The sequence below is a fragment of the Mesoplodon densirostris genome, chromosome 4, assembly GCF_025265405.1.
Source record: "Mesoplodon densirostris isolate mMesDen1 chromosome 4, mMesDen1 primary haplotype, whole genome shotgun sequence".
NCBI classification, from domain to species: Eukaryota; Metazoa; Chordata; class Mammalia; order Artiodactyla; family Ziphiidae; genus Mesoplodon; species Mesoplodon densirostris.
In genome coordinates, this window is record NC_082664.1 from 88,675,042 (window position 1) to 88,696,217 (window position 21,176).

The 21,176-nt window shown below is 40.5% G+C and overlaps 1 protein-coding gene and 1 pseudogene across 11 annotated transcripts in view; both read right to left on the reverse strand.

Annotated features, from left to right (window-relative positions):
• The window catches only part of PPIP5K1 (diphosphoinositol pentakisphosphate kinase 1), a 49,529-nt gene that overhangs the window by 2,379 nt on the left and 25,974 nt on the right, over nucleotides 1-21,176 (reverse strand). For all 11 annotated transcript variants that reach the window (XM_060096728.1, XM_060096734.1, XM_060096732.1 and 8 more), the window contains 2 exons: nucleotides 18,917-19,054; nucleotides 2,224-2,337 (listed from right to left, as the gene is read on the reverse strand). In XM_060096728.1, the coding sequence (XP_059952711.1) occupies nucleotides 2,224-2,337; nucleotides 18,917-19,054 (252 nt within the window). The remainder of the gene's footprint in view (nucleotides 1-2,223; nucleotides 2,338-18,916; nucleotides 19,055-21,176) is intronic.
• On the reverse strand, nucleotides 16,057-16,968 carry LOC132489192 (forkhead box protein K2-like; annotated as a pseudogene).

The window sequence follows — 21,176 nt, forward strand, 5'->3', positions numbered from 1 at the left end:
CCATTTCCAGAGATTCTAATTCTAGATTTAGGGTAAAGGTGTGGGATGTTGAAACACTCCCAGTTAAATCTGATGTATATCTTTTGTTAAGAATTACTTCTTTAAAGCACATTTCTGGGGCAGAGGTAACCTTTATTTACTGCCCAAGAGACAAATAAGCAGGAAAATGTAGAAAAACTTTGTGAATCAGAATAATAGGAAGGAAAATGATTTACTCAAAGATGGAAGACTGCCATGAAATCTCTAAATGGCAGCAGTTCTTTTATTTTTTTTAAATGGCAGCAGTTCTTAATTAACCTTTCTGGAGGTCACTGACCCCCTTTGAAATTCTAGTGAAAGTCATGGACTATCTTCCCAGGAAAATGTACATATGGATATTCCCCCTCACCTTTACATATAATTCCTGGGGTTCATAGACTTTACCCTGAAATCCATCTACAGATCCAGGGTTAAGACCCTCTAAGTCTTGGGACATACAGTGTGTGTTACAGGCTTATGGATATTATATACATATAAAATATAAAAACTAATTTCCTAGATCTTGACAGTAGTAAATGAAGGCCTTAGAGTCTTCAGTTTCACTGTGGGACAACTCCTACCCCAACTTCTACCTCTACATTAATTTCTAGTAGGGGACTAATCTACTTTTCCCTTTGTAAATATCATACTAATTGATGGTACTGTAGCTTTAAAGCACTCTGATGTCAATAATGATAGATTTTGGAAATCGGGGACACCTGAATAGCTTGTCATCAACGAGAACCAGGGAAGTTGGTAAACCTGAGTCTGCAAAGGCTCCAACAGTCATTGAGTTTAAGGAATGCCAGCTATCTCTTTTCTGTAAAGCAGGGGTCCTCAGCCCCCTGTCCGAGGCCTGTTAGGAACCAGGCCGCACAGCAGGAGGTGAGCGGTGGGCTAGCGAGCGAAGCTTCATCTGCCAGCCGCTTGCCATCGCTCCCTATCACTCGCATTACCGCCTGAACCATGCCGCTCCCCACTGGTCCGTGGAAAAACTATCTTCCACGAAACCAGTCCCTGATACCAAAAAGGTTGGGGACCACTGCAGTAAAGGATCATATGAGGTATGCTTCAAGGCAGAAAAAAAAAAAAGAGGAATGTGGTTTGGGGCCAACAAGGCCTATTTAGGGCAGACAGACAGACTCTAAAGAAAATGTTTATCAGTGAGGCTATACATCTGATACTGAGATTTAAAAAAGAAGAAAAAATGTGTAAGCTGAGTTCACCCAAGGATAGAAGTAGCCTTAATATTCAGCTAGTAGTTTGATTCAGACAAATCAAAGAGTTCAGACAGAAACTGAAGTTGAAGAAAGATAAGATTTCTAGGGCACAGAACCTATAAACACTATTGGACAGAGGTAAAAGGACCAATGGCAAGGTGAGTATAGGATAATCTGAAATTCAGGGGAAGAATTCTTGGTGTCAGGAAGGAAAGTTTCTTCTGCATAGAGGGTGCTAGAAGAAGGGCAAAATTCTACAACTGTTTGCCCCAATGCTAAAAATATGAATCTGTGCTTCAGTTCTATCCAATTAAAATAATGTTTGATTTTAGATAGTCCCTGGAGGTAGGACGAATAAGGAAAGGATCCTTCCATTGCCAGTGTCTCTGGGCCTTATCCCCTGTCTGGTCACCACTGGTATCTCTCCCCCTCTACAATTACCCTAAGAACTCCTTGTGGCTCCACTGTTCACACTGTTACCAAGGATAAATAGTTATAGGCTAGAGATTATAAAGAAGAGATGGGGAAAAGCAGCACCTGAACTTGAACTAACAAATGAGAACAGACAACTTGAAAGAAGGGACAGGTAGAAAGTAGTAGCAGATTCTAGTTTATTTTTCCCAGGTTTTCTATATATCCAGGTCTCCTCCCAAGTCATTTTTACTGAGAAAGCTGTAGAGACCAAATGCAGACTTGAGGAGAATGCAGCCTTCATCTTTTCTTCCCTAAAGGACCCTCTGAGCCACTGTCATTTAGGAGCCCCTCCAAGGAGATAGAGGGGACAGGGAGGACAGAGGCGACGGATGAGAGAGAATAAACAGATCCGCCCTTCACCTTGGAAACAGCAAGTGCAACTGCTTCCCTGCCTGGTTACTCCTGGTCCTTCAACCCTCATCTTTGTTTCCCTCCTGCGATGAGTCTCTTATTCACCAATCCCTCCATTCCCTCTTGGCCTTCTCTAGGCAGTTCCAAAACAATTACTTACACCAAGGGGGCTTTTCAGAGCGCTGCCGGAGTTGCAGTGTAGGTGAATGAAGAGTGCGAGGTGGAGAAAACGGGCTATCAGAGGTCTGGTTGCTGTGCATAGAGTCAAAGAGGGCTGGACATGTGAGGGAGAGAGAGGGAAGAAAAAAAAAGGCTATGAGGAAGAATTCAAGAACCACAGGTTCTCAATATAAGTGAAAACCAACTTACACTTCCTCAGGCTGAGAAGTGGCATTTCCTAGGGACCCTTCATACAAACCATTTTTAATATTTTAAACTTTATATTATGAATATTGTCAAACATATTTTTTAAAAAGTAGTTGAGGGACTTCCCTGGTGGCGCCGTGGTTAAGAATCCGCCTGCTGGGACTTCCCTGGTGGTCCAGTGGTTAAGATGCCGTGCGTGGGCTTCCCTGGTGGCGCAGTGGTTGAGAGTCTGCCTGCCGATGCAGGGGACACGGGTTCGTGCCCTGGTCCGGGAAGATCCCACATGCCGTGGAGCGGCTGGGCCCATGAGCCATGGCCGCTGAGCCTGCACGTCCGGAGCCTGTGCTCCGCAACAGGAGAGGCCACAACAGTGAGAGGCCCGCGTACCGCAAAAAAAAAAAAAAAAAGATGCCGTGCGTCCAATGCAGGGGGTGCGGGTTCAAACTCTAGTCAGGGAACTAAGATCCCACGTGCTGCGTGGCCAAAGAAAAAGAAAGAATCCACCCGCCAATGCAGGGGACACGGGTTCATCCCTGGTCCGGGAAGATCCCACATGCCACGGAGCAACTAAGCCCATGCGCCACAACTACTGAACCTGCGCTCTAGAGCCCGCGAGCCACAACTACTGAGCCCAAATGGCACAACTACTGAGGCCCATGCTCCTAGAGCCCGTGCTCCGCAACAAGCAAGCCACTGCAATGAGGAGCCCGTGCACTGCAAGGAAGACCCAACGCAGCCAAAAATAAATAAATATATTTAAAAAAATAAAGTAGTTGAAAGACTAGTACAATCAATACCTGTATATTCATCTCCTATATTTAACATATGTTAACATTTTGCCGTATTTGTTTCATCTATTTCTTCATGCTGAAGTTCTTTAAAATAAATGACGAACAGTATGAGACATTTCACCTCTAAATACTTCAGTATTCATTTCTAAAATATAAGGAATTTTCCTACATAGCCATACACCATTAATAAACTTAACAAAATTTTAAAATACCCTAATATCATCTTAGTACCCAATCCACATTCAAATTTCCCCCAATTATTCCCAAAATGTCTTTTATAGTAAGATCCAAACATGAACTATGCATTCCATTTTATTATGTCTCCAAAGTCTCTTTTAACACATTTTTGACTGGAGATGTATTATGGCCACAGGTGTTAGTTTCTGCAAAAATCCCCCAGTCAATAATGTGTTACCTAGAATCGAGCTCCCCCCTATTTTTTTTATACTGACTTTTTAAAAAAAATAAATTTATTTATTTGTATTTTATTTATTTATTTTTGGCTGCGTTGGGTCTTCATTGCTGCTTGCGGGCTTTCTCTAGTTGCGGTGAACAGGGGCTACTCTTCGTTGCGGTGCGTGGGCTTCTCATTGTGGTGGCTTCTCCTGTTGTGGAGCATGGGCTCTAGGTGTGCAGGCTTCAGTAGTTGTGGCATATGGGCTCAGTAGTTGTGGCTTGCGGGCTCTAGAGCACAGGCTCAGAAGTTGTGGCGCGTGGGCTTAGTTGCTCCATGGTGTGTGGATCTTCCTGGACTAGGGATCGAACTTGTGTCCCCTACATTGGCAGGCGGATTCTTAACCACTGTGCCACCAGGGAAGTCTCTCATAGTGACTTTTTGAAAAGAACAGGCCAGCTGTCTCACAGAATGTCACATTCCACACTCTGGATTTGTCTGATTGCTTCCTCACAGAAACATTTAACTCGTTTCACTATCCCTTGTACTTCCTATAAACTGACAGATACAAAAGGCTTGATTCAATGATTCAGGTGTTTTCTCTTTTTGTTTGTTTGTTTTTTTGTGGTACACAGGCCTCTCACTGTTGTGGCCTCTCCCGTTGTGGAGCACAGGCTCCGGACGCACAGGCTCAGCGGCCATGGCTCACGGGCCCAGCCGCTCCGTGGCATGTGGGATCCTCCCGGACCGGGGCATGAACCTGTGTCCCTTGCATCCGCAGGCGGACTCTCAACCACTGCGCCACCACGGAAGCCCTCTTGTTTGTTTTTAATTTTTAATTTTTGGCTGCGTTGGGTCTTTGTTGCTGCACACATGCTTTCTCTAGTTGTGGCGAGTGGGGGCTAGTCTTCGTTGCAGTGCACGTGCTTCTCATTGCAGTGGCTTCTCTTGTTGTGGAGCACGGGCTCTAGGAGCGTGGGCTTCAGTAGTTGTGGCATGCGGGCTCTGTAGTTGTGATTCACGGGCTCTAGAGCTCAGGCTCAGTAGTTGTGGTGCACGGGCTTCGTTGCTCCACGGCATGTGGGAACTTCCCGGACCAGGAATTGAACCCGTGTCTCCTGCATTGGCAGGCAGACTCTTAACCACTGCACCACCAGGGAAGTCCAATTGAGGTGTTTTTCTTTTTCTTTTTCTTTTTTTTAGTGTAAAAACAAATGCTTACATTTTTTTTTTTTAGGTTTTGATAATTTTTTAAAAATTGTAGTTGATTTATAATGTTAGTTTCAGGTGTATGGCAAAGTGATTCAGTTATGTGTATATATATTCTTTTTCAGATTTGTCTCCACTATATGTTATTACAAGATATTGAATATAGTTACCTGTGCTATACAGTAGGTCCTTGTTGGCTATCTATTTTATATGCAGTAGTGTGTATATGTTAATCCCAAATTCCTAATTTATCCCTCTCCCCCTTTTCCCCTTTGGTAACCATAAATTTGTTTTCCATGGCTATGAGTCTATTTCTGTTTTATAAATAAGTTCATTTGTATCATATTTTAGATTCAAAATATAAGTGATATCATATGATATTTATCTTTCTCTGCCTGACTTACTTCACTTAGTATGATAATCTCTAGGTCCATCCATGTTGCTGCAAATGGCATTATTTATTCTTTTTTATGGCTGAGTAATATTCCATTGTATATATGTACCACATCTTCTTTATCCATTTATCTGTCAATCAACATTTAGGTTGGTTCCATGTCTTGGCTACTGTAAATAGTGCTGCTATGAACATTGGGGTGCATGTATCTTTTCAAATTACAGTTTTCTCTGGATATATGACCAGGAGTGGGATTGCTAGATCATGTGGTAGCTCTAATTTTAGTTTTTTAAGGAACCTCCATACTGTTCTCCATAGTGGCTGCACCAGTTTGCATTCCCACCAACAGTGTAGGGCTCCCTTTTCTCCACACCCTCTCTAGCATTTATTGTTTGTAGATTTTTTGATGATGGCCATTCTGACTGGTTCAATGATTCAGTTTAAATAACTTTGGGACTTCCCTCGTGGTGCAGTAGTTAAGAATCCAATGCAGGGGACACAGGTTCGATACCTGGTCTGGGAAGATCTCACGTCGCGGAGCAACTAAGCCTGTGTGCCAGAACTACTGAAGCCTGCATGCTCTAGAGCCTGCAAGCCACAACTACTGAGCCCACGTGCTGCAACTACTGAAGCCCACGCACCTACAGCCCGTACTCCACAACAGAAGACACCGCAATGAGAAGCCTGAGCACCACAGCGGAGTAGCCCCCACTTGTGGCAACTAGAGAAAGCCCGTGCGCAGCAATGAAAACCCAACACAGCCAAAAATAATAATGATAATTAATAAATAAATAACTTTGGCAAGAATACTTCAAGAGGTGATCCTGTGTACTTTATATTGCATCATATTGGAGGAACATAATGTCTCATTATCCCACTAAGGCTAAATTTACTAACAAAGTTAAAGTGGGGCCCATGAGATCTCACCATTGTAAAGTTTTCCCCTTCTGATTAGAGGTAATCCTTTGGCACTGTGGAACCTGATCAACATTTCACCTAATTGTGTTAGTATCCATTGATGATCCTTAATTACTTTATTAGGAGTGTCAAGTGGTGATTTTCTAATTCTATTAATTCTGTATTTATTAGTTGGCATATTTTCTGTAAAGCAGAGCTTTCTCTCTTCAACTGGGGCCATTTGATTACATTAAACTGCAGTTCTTACTGAAAAGGAGGGATACGTGTTTATTTCCCTTTAATTAGTTTTCAGAAGAAAGAGTTGGTGAAAAGTATTCATCAATAGTGACAGATGATTATTATTTTATTTTATTTTTGTTCTCTTTTTTGTAAGATTATGAGCTTGTAGATGTTTACATGTTCAGTGCACTTTAATCAATTACAATAAATTACTCTTTTTAATGCTAAAATATTCCAATTCTGGTCAGTGGGAGCCTCTTCAGGCTTGATTGCTTCCTTGCTTCTGTTACAACATGCCTCAGGATCACCTTGTGCTTTCCTTGCCCTAGATCATGCATCCTCAATAAAATTGGTTCTTGGTGAAAGTGAAAAAACTTAGATATTCCACTGGTTTGTGGTCCACCAAATGGCTACAATACATAAACAGTCATATTGGAGGAAAAAAGTCTAAAAAGGCTCTGTAGCAGGGGGTGTGATTTTAGTAAAAAAAAAAAAAAAAAAGAAGGTTAAAAAACATGGGCCTAGACCAGGAATCCAACCATGGAATCCTGGTTGCTTTTAGTGGGGAATGATATGTAGAGACCAAAATCTAGGTGCCAAGGGAGCTCACTGATACTCTTCCTAATGCATGATATTAGAAAAAGCGTTAAAAAATGGAAATCATATTGATATTTTCAATTCAAATTTAACATTACAGCACTTTAAAAATCTTCTGAATTTATATTTGTATCTAATTTATCTTACTTTGAGAATTCTTATTCCTAATAACAGAAACATAATTACTTATTTGCATTACTCTATTATATGTGTGTGTGCATATGACACATACGTTTCATAATAGTATCAATATCACTACTAACAAACCACTGAATGAGGATTAAAATTATTTTATATTTCTTTTTGTTCCACTAAATAATTTACAGTCAAAGTACAGTATTCCAAAGTTATTTGAAAAATTATTTTCCCTGTGTGATTCTGTTACTATTTTGATATAAAGCTAGGGTAATTTCTTTCCATTTTTTTTTCCAATTTTAGGATTTGCTTCTTTTGATTTAGTCTTATATTTTGAAAAACATTTATAGGTTCACAAGTCAAAGGTTTATAAAAAGGCATATTCAGAGGAAGTTGCTTTTTCTTCGTGCCCTTCAGCCCCGTTCCTATTGCTCTCCGGTGGTAAACATTTTTATTAGTTTCTGGTGTTTACTTTTATCATTTCTTTTTGCAAATATGTATATTTTCCCCTTATTTCCCCTCCTTATAGAATGGGTAACATACTATCAACACTATTCTGCACCTTTTTTTTTTCCACTTAACAATATATCCTGGAGATAACTTCATATCAAAACACAGACCTTCCTCATTAGTTTTAACAGATGCATAGTACTCATTTGAGTGGACATACCACTGTTTATTCAACCACTCTTGTACTGAAGAACTTTTGTGTTGTTTCCAAAAATAATAAATAAACAACATAAATTATGTCACAATAACTGTATACAAATGTTATTTCAACTTTGTATACAGTAGCTTCAGAATAGATTCCTAAAATTGTATTATTAGATAAGAGAGTAACTGTATCTGTAATTCTCTGAGATATTACAAAATTTACCTTCATAGGGGTTGTACCATTTTGCACTCCCACCAACAGTGTATGGAACTGCCTCTCTCGTTTTAGACTTGTCAAGAGAATGTGTTATCAAACTTTTGGATTTTTTACAATCTAATAGGTGAGATACGATATCTCAGTGTAGTTTTATTTATTTATTTTTAATTTTTTAAAAATTTATTTATTTATTTATTTTTGGCTGTGTTGGGTCTTCATTGCTGCATGCGGGCTTTCTCCAGTTGCGGCAAGTGGGGGCTACTCTTCGTGGTGGTGTGCGGGCTTTTCATTGTGGTGGCTTCTCTAGTTGTGGAGCATGGGCTCTAGGTTCGCATGGGCTTCAGTAGTTGTGGCACGCGGCCTCAGTAGTTGTGGCTCATGGGGTCTAGAGCACAGGCTCAGTGGTGGCACACGGGCTTAGTTGCTCTGTGGCATGTGGGATCTTCCGAGACCAGGGATTGAACCCATGTCCCCTGCATTGGCAGGTGGATTCTTAACCACTGCGCCACCAGGGAAGTCCCTCAGTGTAGTTTTAATTTGCATATTTCTTATGATCGAGGTTGAGCATCATTTCACATGTGTAACAGCCACCTGTATTTCTTTCTTTGTAAACTATCCTTTTTCAAAAATCACACTTTTGGTCTTTTCCTTCCTGATATGTAAAAGGTCTCTGTATGTTAGGATGATTAAGCCTATATGTGATATAAATTGCAGAAAAAATTTTTCTTTGCTTATGATGTTGCTATTGGTTTTGCAACATATAAAAAAATGTTTATATGGCTTAGTTTATCAATCTTTTCCTATTGTTTCCCAAATTTAAGTTTGAGTCAGAATTAGGTTCTCCTTACTTTCAGGTGATAAAGGAATTTATCACCATCACCCCTGCTTACTTTTAGTAGTTGCATTGTTTATTTTTTTAATTATTATTATTGAAGGGAAAGCCATATAACATAAAGCTAACCATCTTAAAGTGTATAATACTGTGGCATTTAGCACACCAACAATGTTGTACAACTGCCACCTTATCTAGTTCCAAAACATTTTCATCACCCCAGAAGAAAACCCCATATCCATTAAGAAGTCACTCCTCATTCTACCCTACCTTCAACCCCTGGAAACCACCAATTTGCTTTCTGTCTATATTCTAGTTCTTTCATATAAATGGAATCATACAATATGTGACTTTTTCTGTCTGGTTTCTTTCACTTGCCATGTTTTTGAGGTTCATCCATATATTAACATATATCAGTACTTCATTCCTTTTTATAGTTCAGTAACATTCTATTGTATGTATATACCACATTTTGTTTACCTATTCACATACATTTCAGTTGTTTCCACCTTTTGACTATTGTGAATAGTGTCACCATAAACTTCTGTGTGTAAATATTTGTTAGAGTACCTGTTTTCATTTCTTTTGAATATATACCTGGGAGTGGAATTGCTGGGTCAGATAGTAACTCTATATTTAACTTTTTGAGGAATTGTCAAACTGTTTTCCACAGGGGCTGCACCATTTTACGTTTCCCCCAGCAATGTACAAAAATTCTAATTTGTTCATGCCATTACTAACACTTTTCTGCTCGCTCTTTCTCTTTTTAAATTATAGCCATCCTAGTGGGTGTGAAGTGGTACCTCATTGTGGCTTTGATTTGCATATCCCTGATGGTTACTGAGGGTGAGCATTATTTCATGTGCTTCTTGCCTATCTGTATATCTTCTTTGAAGAAGTGTCTATTTAAGTCCTTTGCTCACTTTTAAGTTGGGTTGTTTGTCTTTTTGTTGTTGAATTGTTATATTATGGACCTTTATCAGATATATGATTTGCAAATATTTTCTCCCTTTCTATAGGCTGTCTTTTCACTTTCTTTCATGTTCTTTGATGCACAAAAAGTTTAAATTTTGGTGAAGTCCAATTTATCTATTTTTTTTCCTTTTGTTGCTTGTGCTTTTGGTCTAAGAATCCATCAGCCAACTCCTTAGGTCATGAAGATTTATCTTATGTCTTGTAAGAGTTGTACAGTTTTAGCTCTTATATTTAGGCCATTGATCCATTTTGAGTTAACTTTTGTACGTGGTATGAGGTGTGTGGGGGGGTCCATCTTCATTCTTTTGCATGTGGGTATCCAGTTGTTCTAGCACCATTTATTGAAGAGACAATTCTTTCCCCATTAAATGGTCTTAGCAACATTGTTGAAAATCAACCGGCCATGGAAGTATGGGTTTATTTTTGGACTATTGATTCTATTCCATTGGTCTATATCTTTATCCTATGGCAATCCCACACTGTTTGGATTACTGTAGTTTTGTAGTAAGTTTTAAAATCAGAATATGTGAGTCCTCCAACTTTTTCTTTTTCAAGATTATTTTGACTATTCAGGTCCTTTTGCAATCCCATATAAACTTGAGGGCCAGCTTTTCCTTTTCTACAAAACAGTGCATTGGAATTCCAATAGGGATTGCATTAATCCAGAGATCTCTTTGGGGAGTACTGTCATCCTAAAAATGTTATGTATTCTACATGAACATGGAATGTCTTACCATTTATTTAGGTCTTCTTTAATTTATTTCAGCAATGTTTTACAGTTTTCAGTGTACAAGTCTTTAAACTTCTTGGTTAAATTTTGCTCCCAGGTATTTTATTCTTTTGGATGCTATTATAAATGGTATTGTTTTCTTAATTTCCTCTTTGGATTGTTCATTGCTGGTGTATAGAAACACAACTGATTTTTGTGAGTTGATCTTGTACCCTGAAACACTGCTGAATTTGTTTATTAGTTCTGGTAGTTCTTTTGAGGCTTCTTTTCCATTTTCTCTATATAGGATTATGTCCTCTGTGAATAGCGACAGTTTTACTTCTTCCTTTCCGATTTAGGTCCTTTTTTTTTTTGCCTAACTGCTCTCCCTAAAACTTCCAGTACAATACTGGATAGCAGTGGTGAAAGTGGGCATCCTTGTCTTGCTCCTGATCTTATGGGGAAATCTTTCAGTTTTTCACCACTGAGTATGATTTGTGCTGTTTTTTTGTTTTTGTTTTTTAATATGTATTTATTTATTTGGCTACACCAGGTCTTAGTTGCAGCACACAGGATCTTTGCTGCCTCATGTGGGATCTTTTTTGTTTTGTTTTTTTGTTTTTTTTACATCTTTATTGAAGTATAATTGCTTTACAATGGTGTGTTAGTTTCTGCTTTATAACAAGGTCACGTGGGATCTTTGATGTGGCATGTGGGATCTTTGGTTGCAGCATTTGGGCTCCTTTAGTTGTGGCATGCAGGCTCCTCTAGTTGCGGTATGTGGGATCCCTGACCAGGGATCGAACCCTGGCCCCTTGCATTGTGAGCACAGAGTCTTAACCACTGGACCACCAAGGAAGTCCCTAGGGGTTGTTCATAAATGTCCTTTATAGTGCTGAGGAAGTTCCTTTCTGTTCCTAGCTCGGTGAGTGTTGGGTTTTGCCAAATGCTTTTCCACATCAAGTGACATGATTGGTTTTTTTCTCTCTTTGTTCTATTGATGTAGTGTATTACATTGACATAGTTTCTTACGTTGAATCACCCTTGCATTCCTGAGATAAATCTCACTTGATCATGGTATATTATAATCCTTTTAATGTGTACTGTTGGATTTGGTTTGCTAATATTTTGTTGAGAATTTTTTTGGGGGGGGATTGTTGAGAATTTTTGCCTCTCATAGGGGAAATTAGTCTGTAGTTTTCTTTTCTTTTTAAATAAATAAATAAATAAATAAACAAATTTATTTATTTATGGCTGTGTTGTGTCTTCGTTGCTGCATGGGCTTTCTCTAGCTGTGGCAAGCAGGGGCTACTCTTCACTGTGGTGCATGGGCTTCTCATTACAGTGGCTTCTCTTGCTGTGGAGCATGGGCTCCAGGCATGCAGGCTTCAGTAGTTGTGGTGTGCAGGCTTCAGTAGTTGTGGTTCATGGGCTTCAGTAGTTGTGGCTCACGGGCTTAGCTGCTCCACAACTTAGTTGCACGTGGGAATCTTCCCAGACCAGGGCTCGAACCTATGTCCCCTGCATTGGCAGGCAGATTCTTAACCACTGCACCACTAGGGAAGCCCTGTAGTTTTCCTTTCTTAGGGTGTCTTTGTCTGGCTTTGGTATCAGGGTAATGCTGACTTCATAGAAAGTGTTTCCTCCTCTTATATTTTTTGGAAGAGTGTGAGTAGGACTGGGGCTAATTATTCTTAAATGTTTGGTAGAATTCACCAGTGAAACCATCTGGTCTTGGACTTTTCTTTGTTGAGAAGTTTTTGCTACTGATTCAGTCTTTTTCCTTGTTATAGGTATGTTCAGATTTTCTATTTCTTCTTGAGTTGGTTTTTAGAGTTTGTTTCTAGGAATTGTCCTTTTCATCTATATTATCTAATTTGTTGGCATACAATTGTTCATGGTACTCTCTTACAATCCTTTTCTATTTCTGTAAGGTCAGTAGCAATGTTTGAATTGATGGCAATTAGCTTCAATAACATACAAAAACTCTGTTCCTATAAAGCTCAGTCCCCACCTTGTTATTGTCACAATTATAATATATCTTTGTACATTGTGTGCCCATTAAAACAGACATAATGATTGGTTTATTCATTTGCATGTTGTCACATATGAAACAAAAAGACAAAAAGGGGAGCTACAAACCCAAAATACAATAATGCTGGCTCTTATATTTACCAGTGTAGTTACTTTTACCAGAGTTCTTTATTTTTTTTCTTCTTTCTTTCTTGTTTTTTGAGTTCTTTATTTTTTGATATGGCTTCAATTTTCTGTTCAGTGTCATTTTAGCTGAAAACCCTCCTTTTAGCATTTCTTGTAGGGCAGATCTACTACTGACAAAATCCCTCTGCTTAAAGATGTTACTGGAAAACTACTAGAGCTAAACAATGAATTTGGTAAAGTAGCAGGATACAAAATTAATGCACAGAAATCTCTTGCATTCCTATACACTAATGATGAAAAATCTGAAAGTGAAATTAAGAAAACACTCCCATTTACCATTGCAACAAAAAGAATAAAATACCTAGGAATAAACCTACCTAAGGAGACAAAAGATCTGTATGCAGAAAACTATAAGACAATGATGGAAGAAATTAAAGATGATAAAAATAGATGGAGAGATATATCATGTTCTTGGATTGGAAGAATCAACATTGTGAAAATGACTATAATACCCAAAGCAATCTACAGATTCAATGCAATTGCTATCAAACTACCACTGGCATTTTTCACAGAACTAGAACAAAAAATTTCACAATTTGTATGGAAACACAAAAGACCCCGAATAGCCAAAGCAATCTTGAGAAAGAATAACAGAGCTGGAAGAATCAGGCTCCCTGACTTCGGGCTATACTACAAAGCTACAGTAATCAAGACAGTGTGGTACTGGCACAAAAACAGAAATATAGATCAATGGACCAGGATAGAAATCCCAGAGATAAACCCATGCACATATGGTCACCTTATCTTTGACAAAGGAGGCAAGAATATTCAATGGAGAAAAGACAGCCTCTTCAATAAGTGGTGCTGGGAAAACTGTACAGCTACATGTAAAAGAATGAAATTAGAACACTCCTTAACACCATACACAAAAATAAACTCAAAATGGATTAAAGACCTAAATATATAAGGCCAGAAACTATCAAACTCTTGGAGGAAAACACAGGCAGAACACTCTATGACACAAATCACAGCAAGATCCTTCTTTGACCCACCTCCTAGAGAAATGGAAATAAAAACAAAAATAAACAAATGGGACCTAATGAAACTTCAAAGCTTTTGCACAGCAAAGGAAACCATAAACAAGACCAAAAGACAACCCTCAGAATGGGAGAAAATATTTTCAAATGAAGCAACTGACAAAGGATTAATCTCCAAAATTTATAAGCAGCTCAGGCAGCTCAATATCAAAAAAACAAACAACCCAATCCAAAAATGGGCAGAAGACCTAAACAGACATTTCTCCAAAGAAGATATACAGATTGCCAACAAACACATGAAAGAATGCTCAACATCAGTAATCCTTAGAGAAATGCAAATCAAAACTACAATGAGATATCATCTCACAATGGTCAGAATGGCTATCATCAAAAAATCTACAAACAATAAATGCTGGAGAGGGTGTGGAGAAAAGGGAACCCTCTTGCACTGTTGGTGGGAATGTAAATTGATACAGCCACTATGGAGAACAGCATGGAGGTTCCTTAAAAAACTAAAAATAGAACTACCATACGACCCAGCAATCCCACTACTGGGCATATACCCTACCCTGAGAAAACCATAATTCAAAAAGAGTCATGTACCACAATGTTCACTGCAGCTCTATGTACAATAGCCAGGACATGGAAGCAACCTAAGTGTCCATCGACAGATGAATGGATAAAGAAGATGTGGCACATATATACAATGGAATATTACTCAGCCATAAAAAGAAACAAAATTGAGTTATTTGTAGTGAGGTGGATGGACCTAGAGACTGTCATACAGAGTGAAGTAAGTCAGAAAGAGAAAAAAATACCGTATGCTAACACATATATATGGAATCTAAATTAAAAAAAAGTGGTCATGAAGAACCTAGGGGCAAGATGGGAATAAAGACGTAGACCTACTAGAGAATGGACTTGAGGACACGGGGAGGGGGAAGGGTAAGCTGGGACAAAGTGCAAGAGTGGCATGGACATATATACACTACTAAATGTAAAACAGATAGCTAGTGGGAAGCAGCCGCATAGCACAGGGAGATCAGCTTGGTGCTTTATGACCACCTAGAGGGGTGGGATAGGGAGGGTGGGAGGGAGGGAGACACAAGAGGGGAGAGATATGGGAATATATGTATATGTATAACTGATTCACTTTGTTATAAAGCAGAAACTAACACACCATTGTAAAGCAATTATACTCCAATAAAGATGTTTTAAAAAAATCCCTCAGCTTTTGTTTATTTGGGAATGTCTTAATTTTCCTTCATTTTTGAACCGTTTCGACAGATATAGAATTCTTGGTTGATGTTTTTTTCTTTTAGCACTTTAAATATGTCACCCCACTACTTTCTGGCCTCTATGGTTTCTGATGAGTGACTTGTTAATCTATTAAATATTCCTGGTATGTGACAAGCTGTTTTTCTCTTGCTACTTTCAACATTTTCTCTTTGTCTTTTGACAATTTGATTACAATGTGTCTCAATGTAGATCTCTTTGCATTTATCCTTCTTGAAGTTTGAACTATTTGGAGACATAGATTTGTGTCTTTATCAAATTTGAGAAGTTTTCAGCTATTTTTTCTTCAATATTTTTTTCTGCCTCTTTCTCTCTCTCTTCTCCTTCTGGGATTTCCATTATACATACAGTGGTATGTTTTATGGTGTCCCACAGTATCTTTGGCTCTGTTCACTTTTCTTCATTCTTTTTTATTTCTTCTCCTCAAACTGGATAACTTCAACAGACCTACCTTTTTTTTTTTTTTTGGCTGGAACACTATTTTTATTATAACATGTTTATACATCTGCAGGTAGAAGAAAAAAGTTTTTACCCTCCATTAAACAGAATGGCTTACCCCCACCCCCACCCCACCCACATCACTTGATTATGGTTATGGTTCAACAGATGCATTTTTCAAAGGATCATTTACTCATTAAGCCTCAAAGGAATTCTGTAGCCATTCCTGGTTACTTAATAAATTCAAAATTTGTAAATGTATATTTCTTCTCTCTTTTGTTATGCTTTTACCATTCCATACTTCAAATTTACCCTTTCCCATACTGTCTTAATTAGTGAGATCCTGCTAAACACCTAGTAAATGGCCACACATAACACAGACATGTAGAGGAAAAACATACACAATGTAGAGGTTTAAAAATTAAACAAATTAAAAAGCTAAACAATGGAAATACTATGCACCAATTTCAAAGTGTCCTCTGAGGAGGCCTGGATTCACAGACAGCCTAGGAATAGGCTGGAAGTACAGGTGGATCATTGAAACAGGGCAGCACTGTGTTCATCTGTTTTGTATACTGGCCAACTGGAGGAGGTATCTTTTGAAGAAAGGGTTCCTCAGGAAAACAGTTTGAAAACCATCACTGTGCAAACTTCAAAAAGATACGTATGTCAGCCTACGTATAGCTGCCAGCCCGTCTGCAGTCCTGTAGTAGGGATAGTTTTTCGTGATATACGAATAAATTCCATTTAGGGTGAGTTGTTTATCAGGAGCCATCGTAATTGCGTGTACGATTAATTGTGCATAGGAAAAGGTGGCTTTGAATCATCCTTTGGGCTGTCTCCACCTGAAGCTTCCTTCTTATTTTCTGGCTGTGAGTTGTCGGCCATTAAATTGAGGTCAGATGGTACCACACGGCCCATTTTGTACCCTGAAGACCCTGCTCCCCAGGGGGCTGGATGGACAGGAGTTCGCAGCACTGATGGTTCCTGTGGGGGAGGGGAGGGGGCTGATGAGGTTGGCCATGGTGTCTGGAATGTTGATGGTCAGTGGGGAGATGTGAGCCTGCACAAGCTTCACCAGGGATTCGGGCGCTTCCTGTTTCTCCCTCTTCTTGCTGGACAGGGCAGTGAACGTGAGTGATCTTGACGTTTGTGCTCGGGAACCTGAATGTGCACATGCGCGGCAGGTGCAGCATGGCGCCCCGTGCCTTTGGAACACACCGCCCACGCACACGCCATTCTTGCCGAGGCAGCGCAGGTAGAAGTCGTCATCCGCGTTGGGCCCGGGCTGCGCTGACGGCTCCAGGGCTGCCCCGGGATGGCCGCTGCCACCGCCGGCCGGGGGCATTAAGATCTCGCGGTGGCACTGTGAGATGAAGCTCGAGTGGCCCATGCTCACGTCCACCGAGCCCTGCAACAAGTTTCGCCCGATGGTCACTGAGCGCTTCTTCATCAGGTACTTGAACTCACGGCCCTCGAGGCGCGCCACTGCCCAGCTGCCCGGTGGGTACCTGCTGCCCCCCAGAGGCCCGCCCGCACCCGGCAGCACCACGGCCGCCGCCATGGGTCTGCGAGGGCCCGGGCCACCTTCCAACGCCACTACTGAGCTGAGGGCCAAGCTAGGCCGCTGGCCAGCGAGCAACGAGTGGCAGCGAGGGGCGGAACACGTGCAGCGCACCGGCGCCAGACCATGACTGACGGCCTTGACCTATCTTTAAGTTTGCTGATTTTTAATTCTGCCTGCTCAAACCCTCTAAGAAATCCTCCAGTAAATTTTTCATTTCTGTTATTATGCTTTTCAGCCCCAGAACTTCTGTTTGGTTCCTTTAAATACATATATATATATATATATATATATATATATATATATATATATATATATATATATAAATAAATTTATTTATTTATTTTTGGCTACATTGGGTCTTCCTTGCTGTGCCCAGGCTTTCTCTAGTTGCAGTGAGCAGGGGCTACTCTTCGTTGTGGTGTGCAGGCTTCTCATCGCGGTGGCTTCTCTTATTGTGGAGCATGGGGCTCTAAGCGTGTGGGCTTCAGTAGTTGTGGCACGCGGGCTGTAGAGCACAGGCTCAGTAGTTGTGGTGCACGGGCTTAGTTGCTCCGTGGCATGTGGGATCTTCCCGGACCAGGGATCGAATCCGTGTCCCCTGCATTGGCAGGTGGATTCTTAACCACTGTGCCACCAGGCAAGTCCCCGAACTCCATTTTTTTTTTTGAGATGATCATATGGTTTTTCTTCTTCCACTTGTTGATATGCAGTAACACATTGATTGATTTGCATATATTGAAGAATCCTTGCACCTCTGGGATAAATCCCACTTGATCATGGTGTATGATCCTTTTAATGTGTTGTTGGATTCTGTTTGCTAGTATTTTGTTGAGGATTTTTGCATTTATATTCATCAGTGATATTGGTCTGTAATTTTCTTTTTGTGTAGTATCTTTGTCTGGTTTTGGTATCAGGGTGATGGTGGCCTCATAGGATGAGTTTGGGAGTGTTACTTCCTCCGAAGTTTTTTTGGAAGAGTTTGAGAAGGATGGGTGTTAGCTCTTCTCTAAATGTTTGATAGAATTCACCTGTGAAGCCATCTGGTCCTGGACTTTTGTTTGTTGGAAGATTTTTAATCACAGTTTCAATTTCATTAGTTGTGATTGGTCTGTTTATATTTTCTATTTCTTCCTGGTTCAGTCTTGGAAGGTTATACCTTCCTAAGAATTTGTCCATTTCTTCCAAGTTGTCCATTTTATTGGCATAGAGTTGCTATAGTAGTCTCTTAGGATGCTTTGTATTTCTGCGGTGTCTGTTGTAACTTCTCCTTTTTCATTTCTAATTTTATTGATTTGAGTCCTCTCCCTCTTTTTCTTGATGAGTCTGGCTAAAGGTTTATCAGTTTTGTTTATCTTCTCAAAGAACCAGCTTTTAGTTTTATTGATCTTTGCTATTGTTTTCTTTGTTTCTGTTTCATTTATTTCTGCTCTGATCTTTATGATTTCTTTCCTTCTACTAACTTTCCAACTCCATTTCTTAAAGGCTGTCTTTCCCCTAGTATTTTGAAATGCTAACTTCAACTATTTCTGGATTTTCTACTTTGTTTGCTTGGTCTCTGTTTATTCATGTACCAATACTACACTGTTTTTATTATAGAAGTTTTATAAAATGTTTTAAAATCTGGTAGGGCCAGCATGACTTCATTGCTCTTCTTTTCAAGATTTCCTTGGCTATTCTTGCTTGTTTTTTTTTTTTTAATGACAACTTCAAAATCAATTTGTCTGACTTTAGAAAAACAGTACTATTTTTATTGAGATAACATTAAATTTATAAGTTAACTTTGGAAGGAGTGATAGTTCTATGCTTTTGAGTTAACCTATGCAATTAAACATCTTTTCAAGTCTACTTTTTCAGAGTGCCTATCTTTTTAATTTATTACTCATGTTCTAGGAAGCATGGGAGTGCGGGCAGAGATAGTGGTACAAGATAAGAGTATTCTCCATACCTGCAGATGCCTGTGCTTGGGCATCAGTGTGGCGCTGGCAGACTCTACTCAAGAATTCACTCACTTGACGCAGGGAAAGGGCATTATGTAGTGTTTCCAGGGGGTAAATGGTAGGCACCATGGAGCACCCTTCAAATCCTGTTAGAAAAGAGATGGGCAAAGTCAATGTTATTCCTGCTGGATATACCCCAGCTGGCCAAGGAAGCATGGAGGGTCCCTGAGAACCATCAGGAGTGTCTGTGGCTTTTGGAGTGTGGGGTATCCAAGATTCTCAGGAGAGGGAACTCTTTAGAGCCCCTACAGGAATCTATTTTTGTCACCTCCAGATTTTCTAAAAAGTCTTCCTGCTAAGGCCTCTGGGTGAATCAAATCACCTCTTATCCTACCTATGGAAAGTCTGCAATATTCCATGGAAAAATCAACAGAATCCCAATAGGGTAAGCACCTACACTCCTCTTGTACTTTCTGGGGGAAATAAAACAAAGGTCCAGAGGTAAGGGGTGAAATTGTAGGTCTAAATGAGAGGTAGGGAGGTCATGGAGCCGGGAAAAAACAGCAGATTTCAGGGATCATGTACAAGAGAACCAGATTAAGGAGGAGGGTTTGGGATCTGAGGAGGGGTTCATGCAGATTTAGGATATGGGTAGAAAGGCTAGAATATCGGAAGCAGGAGGGCATGCAATACACATGAAGCTCAGCTCAGGAAAACCGCATGTATGAACAGGTTGGGGGATGGAAGTTCTTTCTTGGTTATTTTCATCACTTCAAAGCTTCTTTCCTCTGCTCTCACTGAAGACCCCAGGCTTGCTAGTATTTCTCTATTCCTTCAGGAAAATGAGGCAAACCCCCTAGAAAAAAGAATAAATACCAATTCTCTGCTCTGAACCCAACAATTCCAATGTAGATCTACATTGTAGGGTGAAGGGTAAACCTAAATGTGTAACTCTAATCCCAGGGCCTGTTGATGAAAAAAAATATGCCCCCATTAGAGGATCAAGAAGCATACATCTCAACCACTTTTTTAGTCCCCAATATTTCCTATGCTTCCTTTATATCTCCTTAAATGGATTAAAGGTAGGCAGGACAGCAATATCTATTCAAGACACAGCCTCCTCTCTGACAATGATTAAAACCTATATAACTCGAAAGGATTATACCTGACCATCTTCTAACCTTCGGCCCTTGTTTTCTTCAAGGATTCAATTGAGACCTCTGTGCCTCAATTTCCCCCTGTACTCTAGTGGCAGGAGGGCAGGAGAGGTACAGTCCCCAGCTTCTCAGAACAGTTAGAAAAACATTTGGATTTGAAGATGGTGGTAGTAGAGGGTCATAGAGATAAGAATAGATTCCAGGGCAAGAGACTACTCCTGTACCGAATAGCACTGGGAATAGGTAATATTAGGAGGCAGTGAGGAAGGAGAACAGGAAGGGGAGGAGCAGCCAGCACTACAGCTACCAGGCAGTCTGGCCCCAATCCCATCCAAGCAACTAAATGCAAGTCCCATAACCTTAGAGTAAATAGGAGAAAGGAATAGGTGGGCTCTCCTGCCAAAAGTGCAAGAAGCAAAGCAGTCAGTCCCAGCCAGGGTAGTGGCAGCAGCCAGCTTAGTGGCAGGGGGTACCGTAGAGGCACTCAGGATCATCCTGGCCTGAGTGCAGCCAGTTCCGGAAGAGGCGCAGGTGGTAGGAGCACTGGTGCAGGTGATGCGCCAGCGTGGCATCCAAGGAGACTGGCCAGCCCCCTGTGCAGTCAGAGGAAAAACTGCGCAGCAACCGGACCACAGGGTGCTGGTCATCCAGCAGCTCTTGGAGGGGGTGGGGGAACCACGGCAGGAAGCACAAAGATAAAGAAAGAGAAGAGGGAGAGACAATGAGGAGGGTACTGGATGACATAAGCATTCCTGGGAGGTGGGGCCCCTCAGCTCCAAGGTGAGCTAAGAGAGAAGCAGAGATGGTCAGAGCCACAGGACATCTCTTGCAGGGGAGAAGAGTATTGGCATCATGCTAAAAGAAGTCTAAAAGAAGTGAGTCTAGAAGAAGGGGCATGTGAGACCTCATCACACAGCAGGCCCTCTCCTTTCTCGTTGTGCACAATTCAGTCAGTGCTTGCAGACAGCAGGCACATCGTTCTGGATGGGGTGAGCTGGCAGTTCTGTAGCTAGGAACTCCAGTGTCCCCAGTCATTCTTGGGCAAACCCTAGTTAGGGCTTGTTTCTCAAACGAATGTATTTATGAGGTTGGGATAGAGATGAAAAGATTT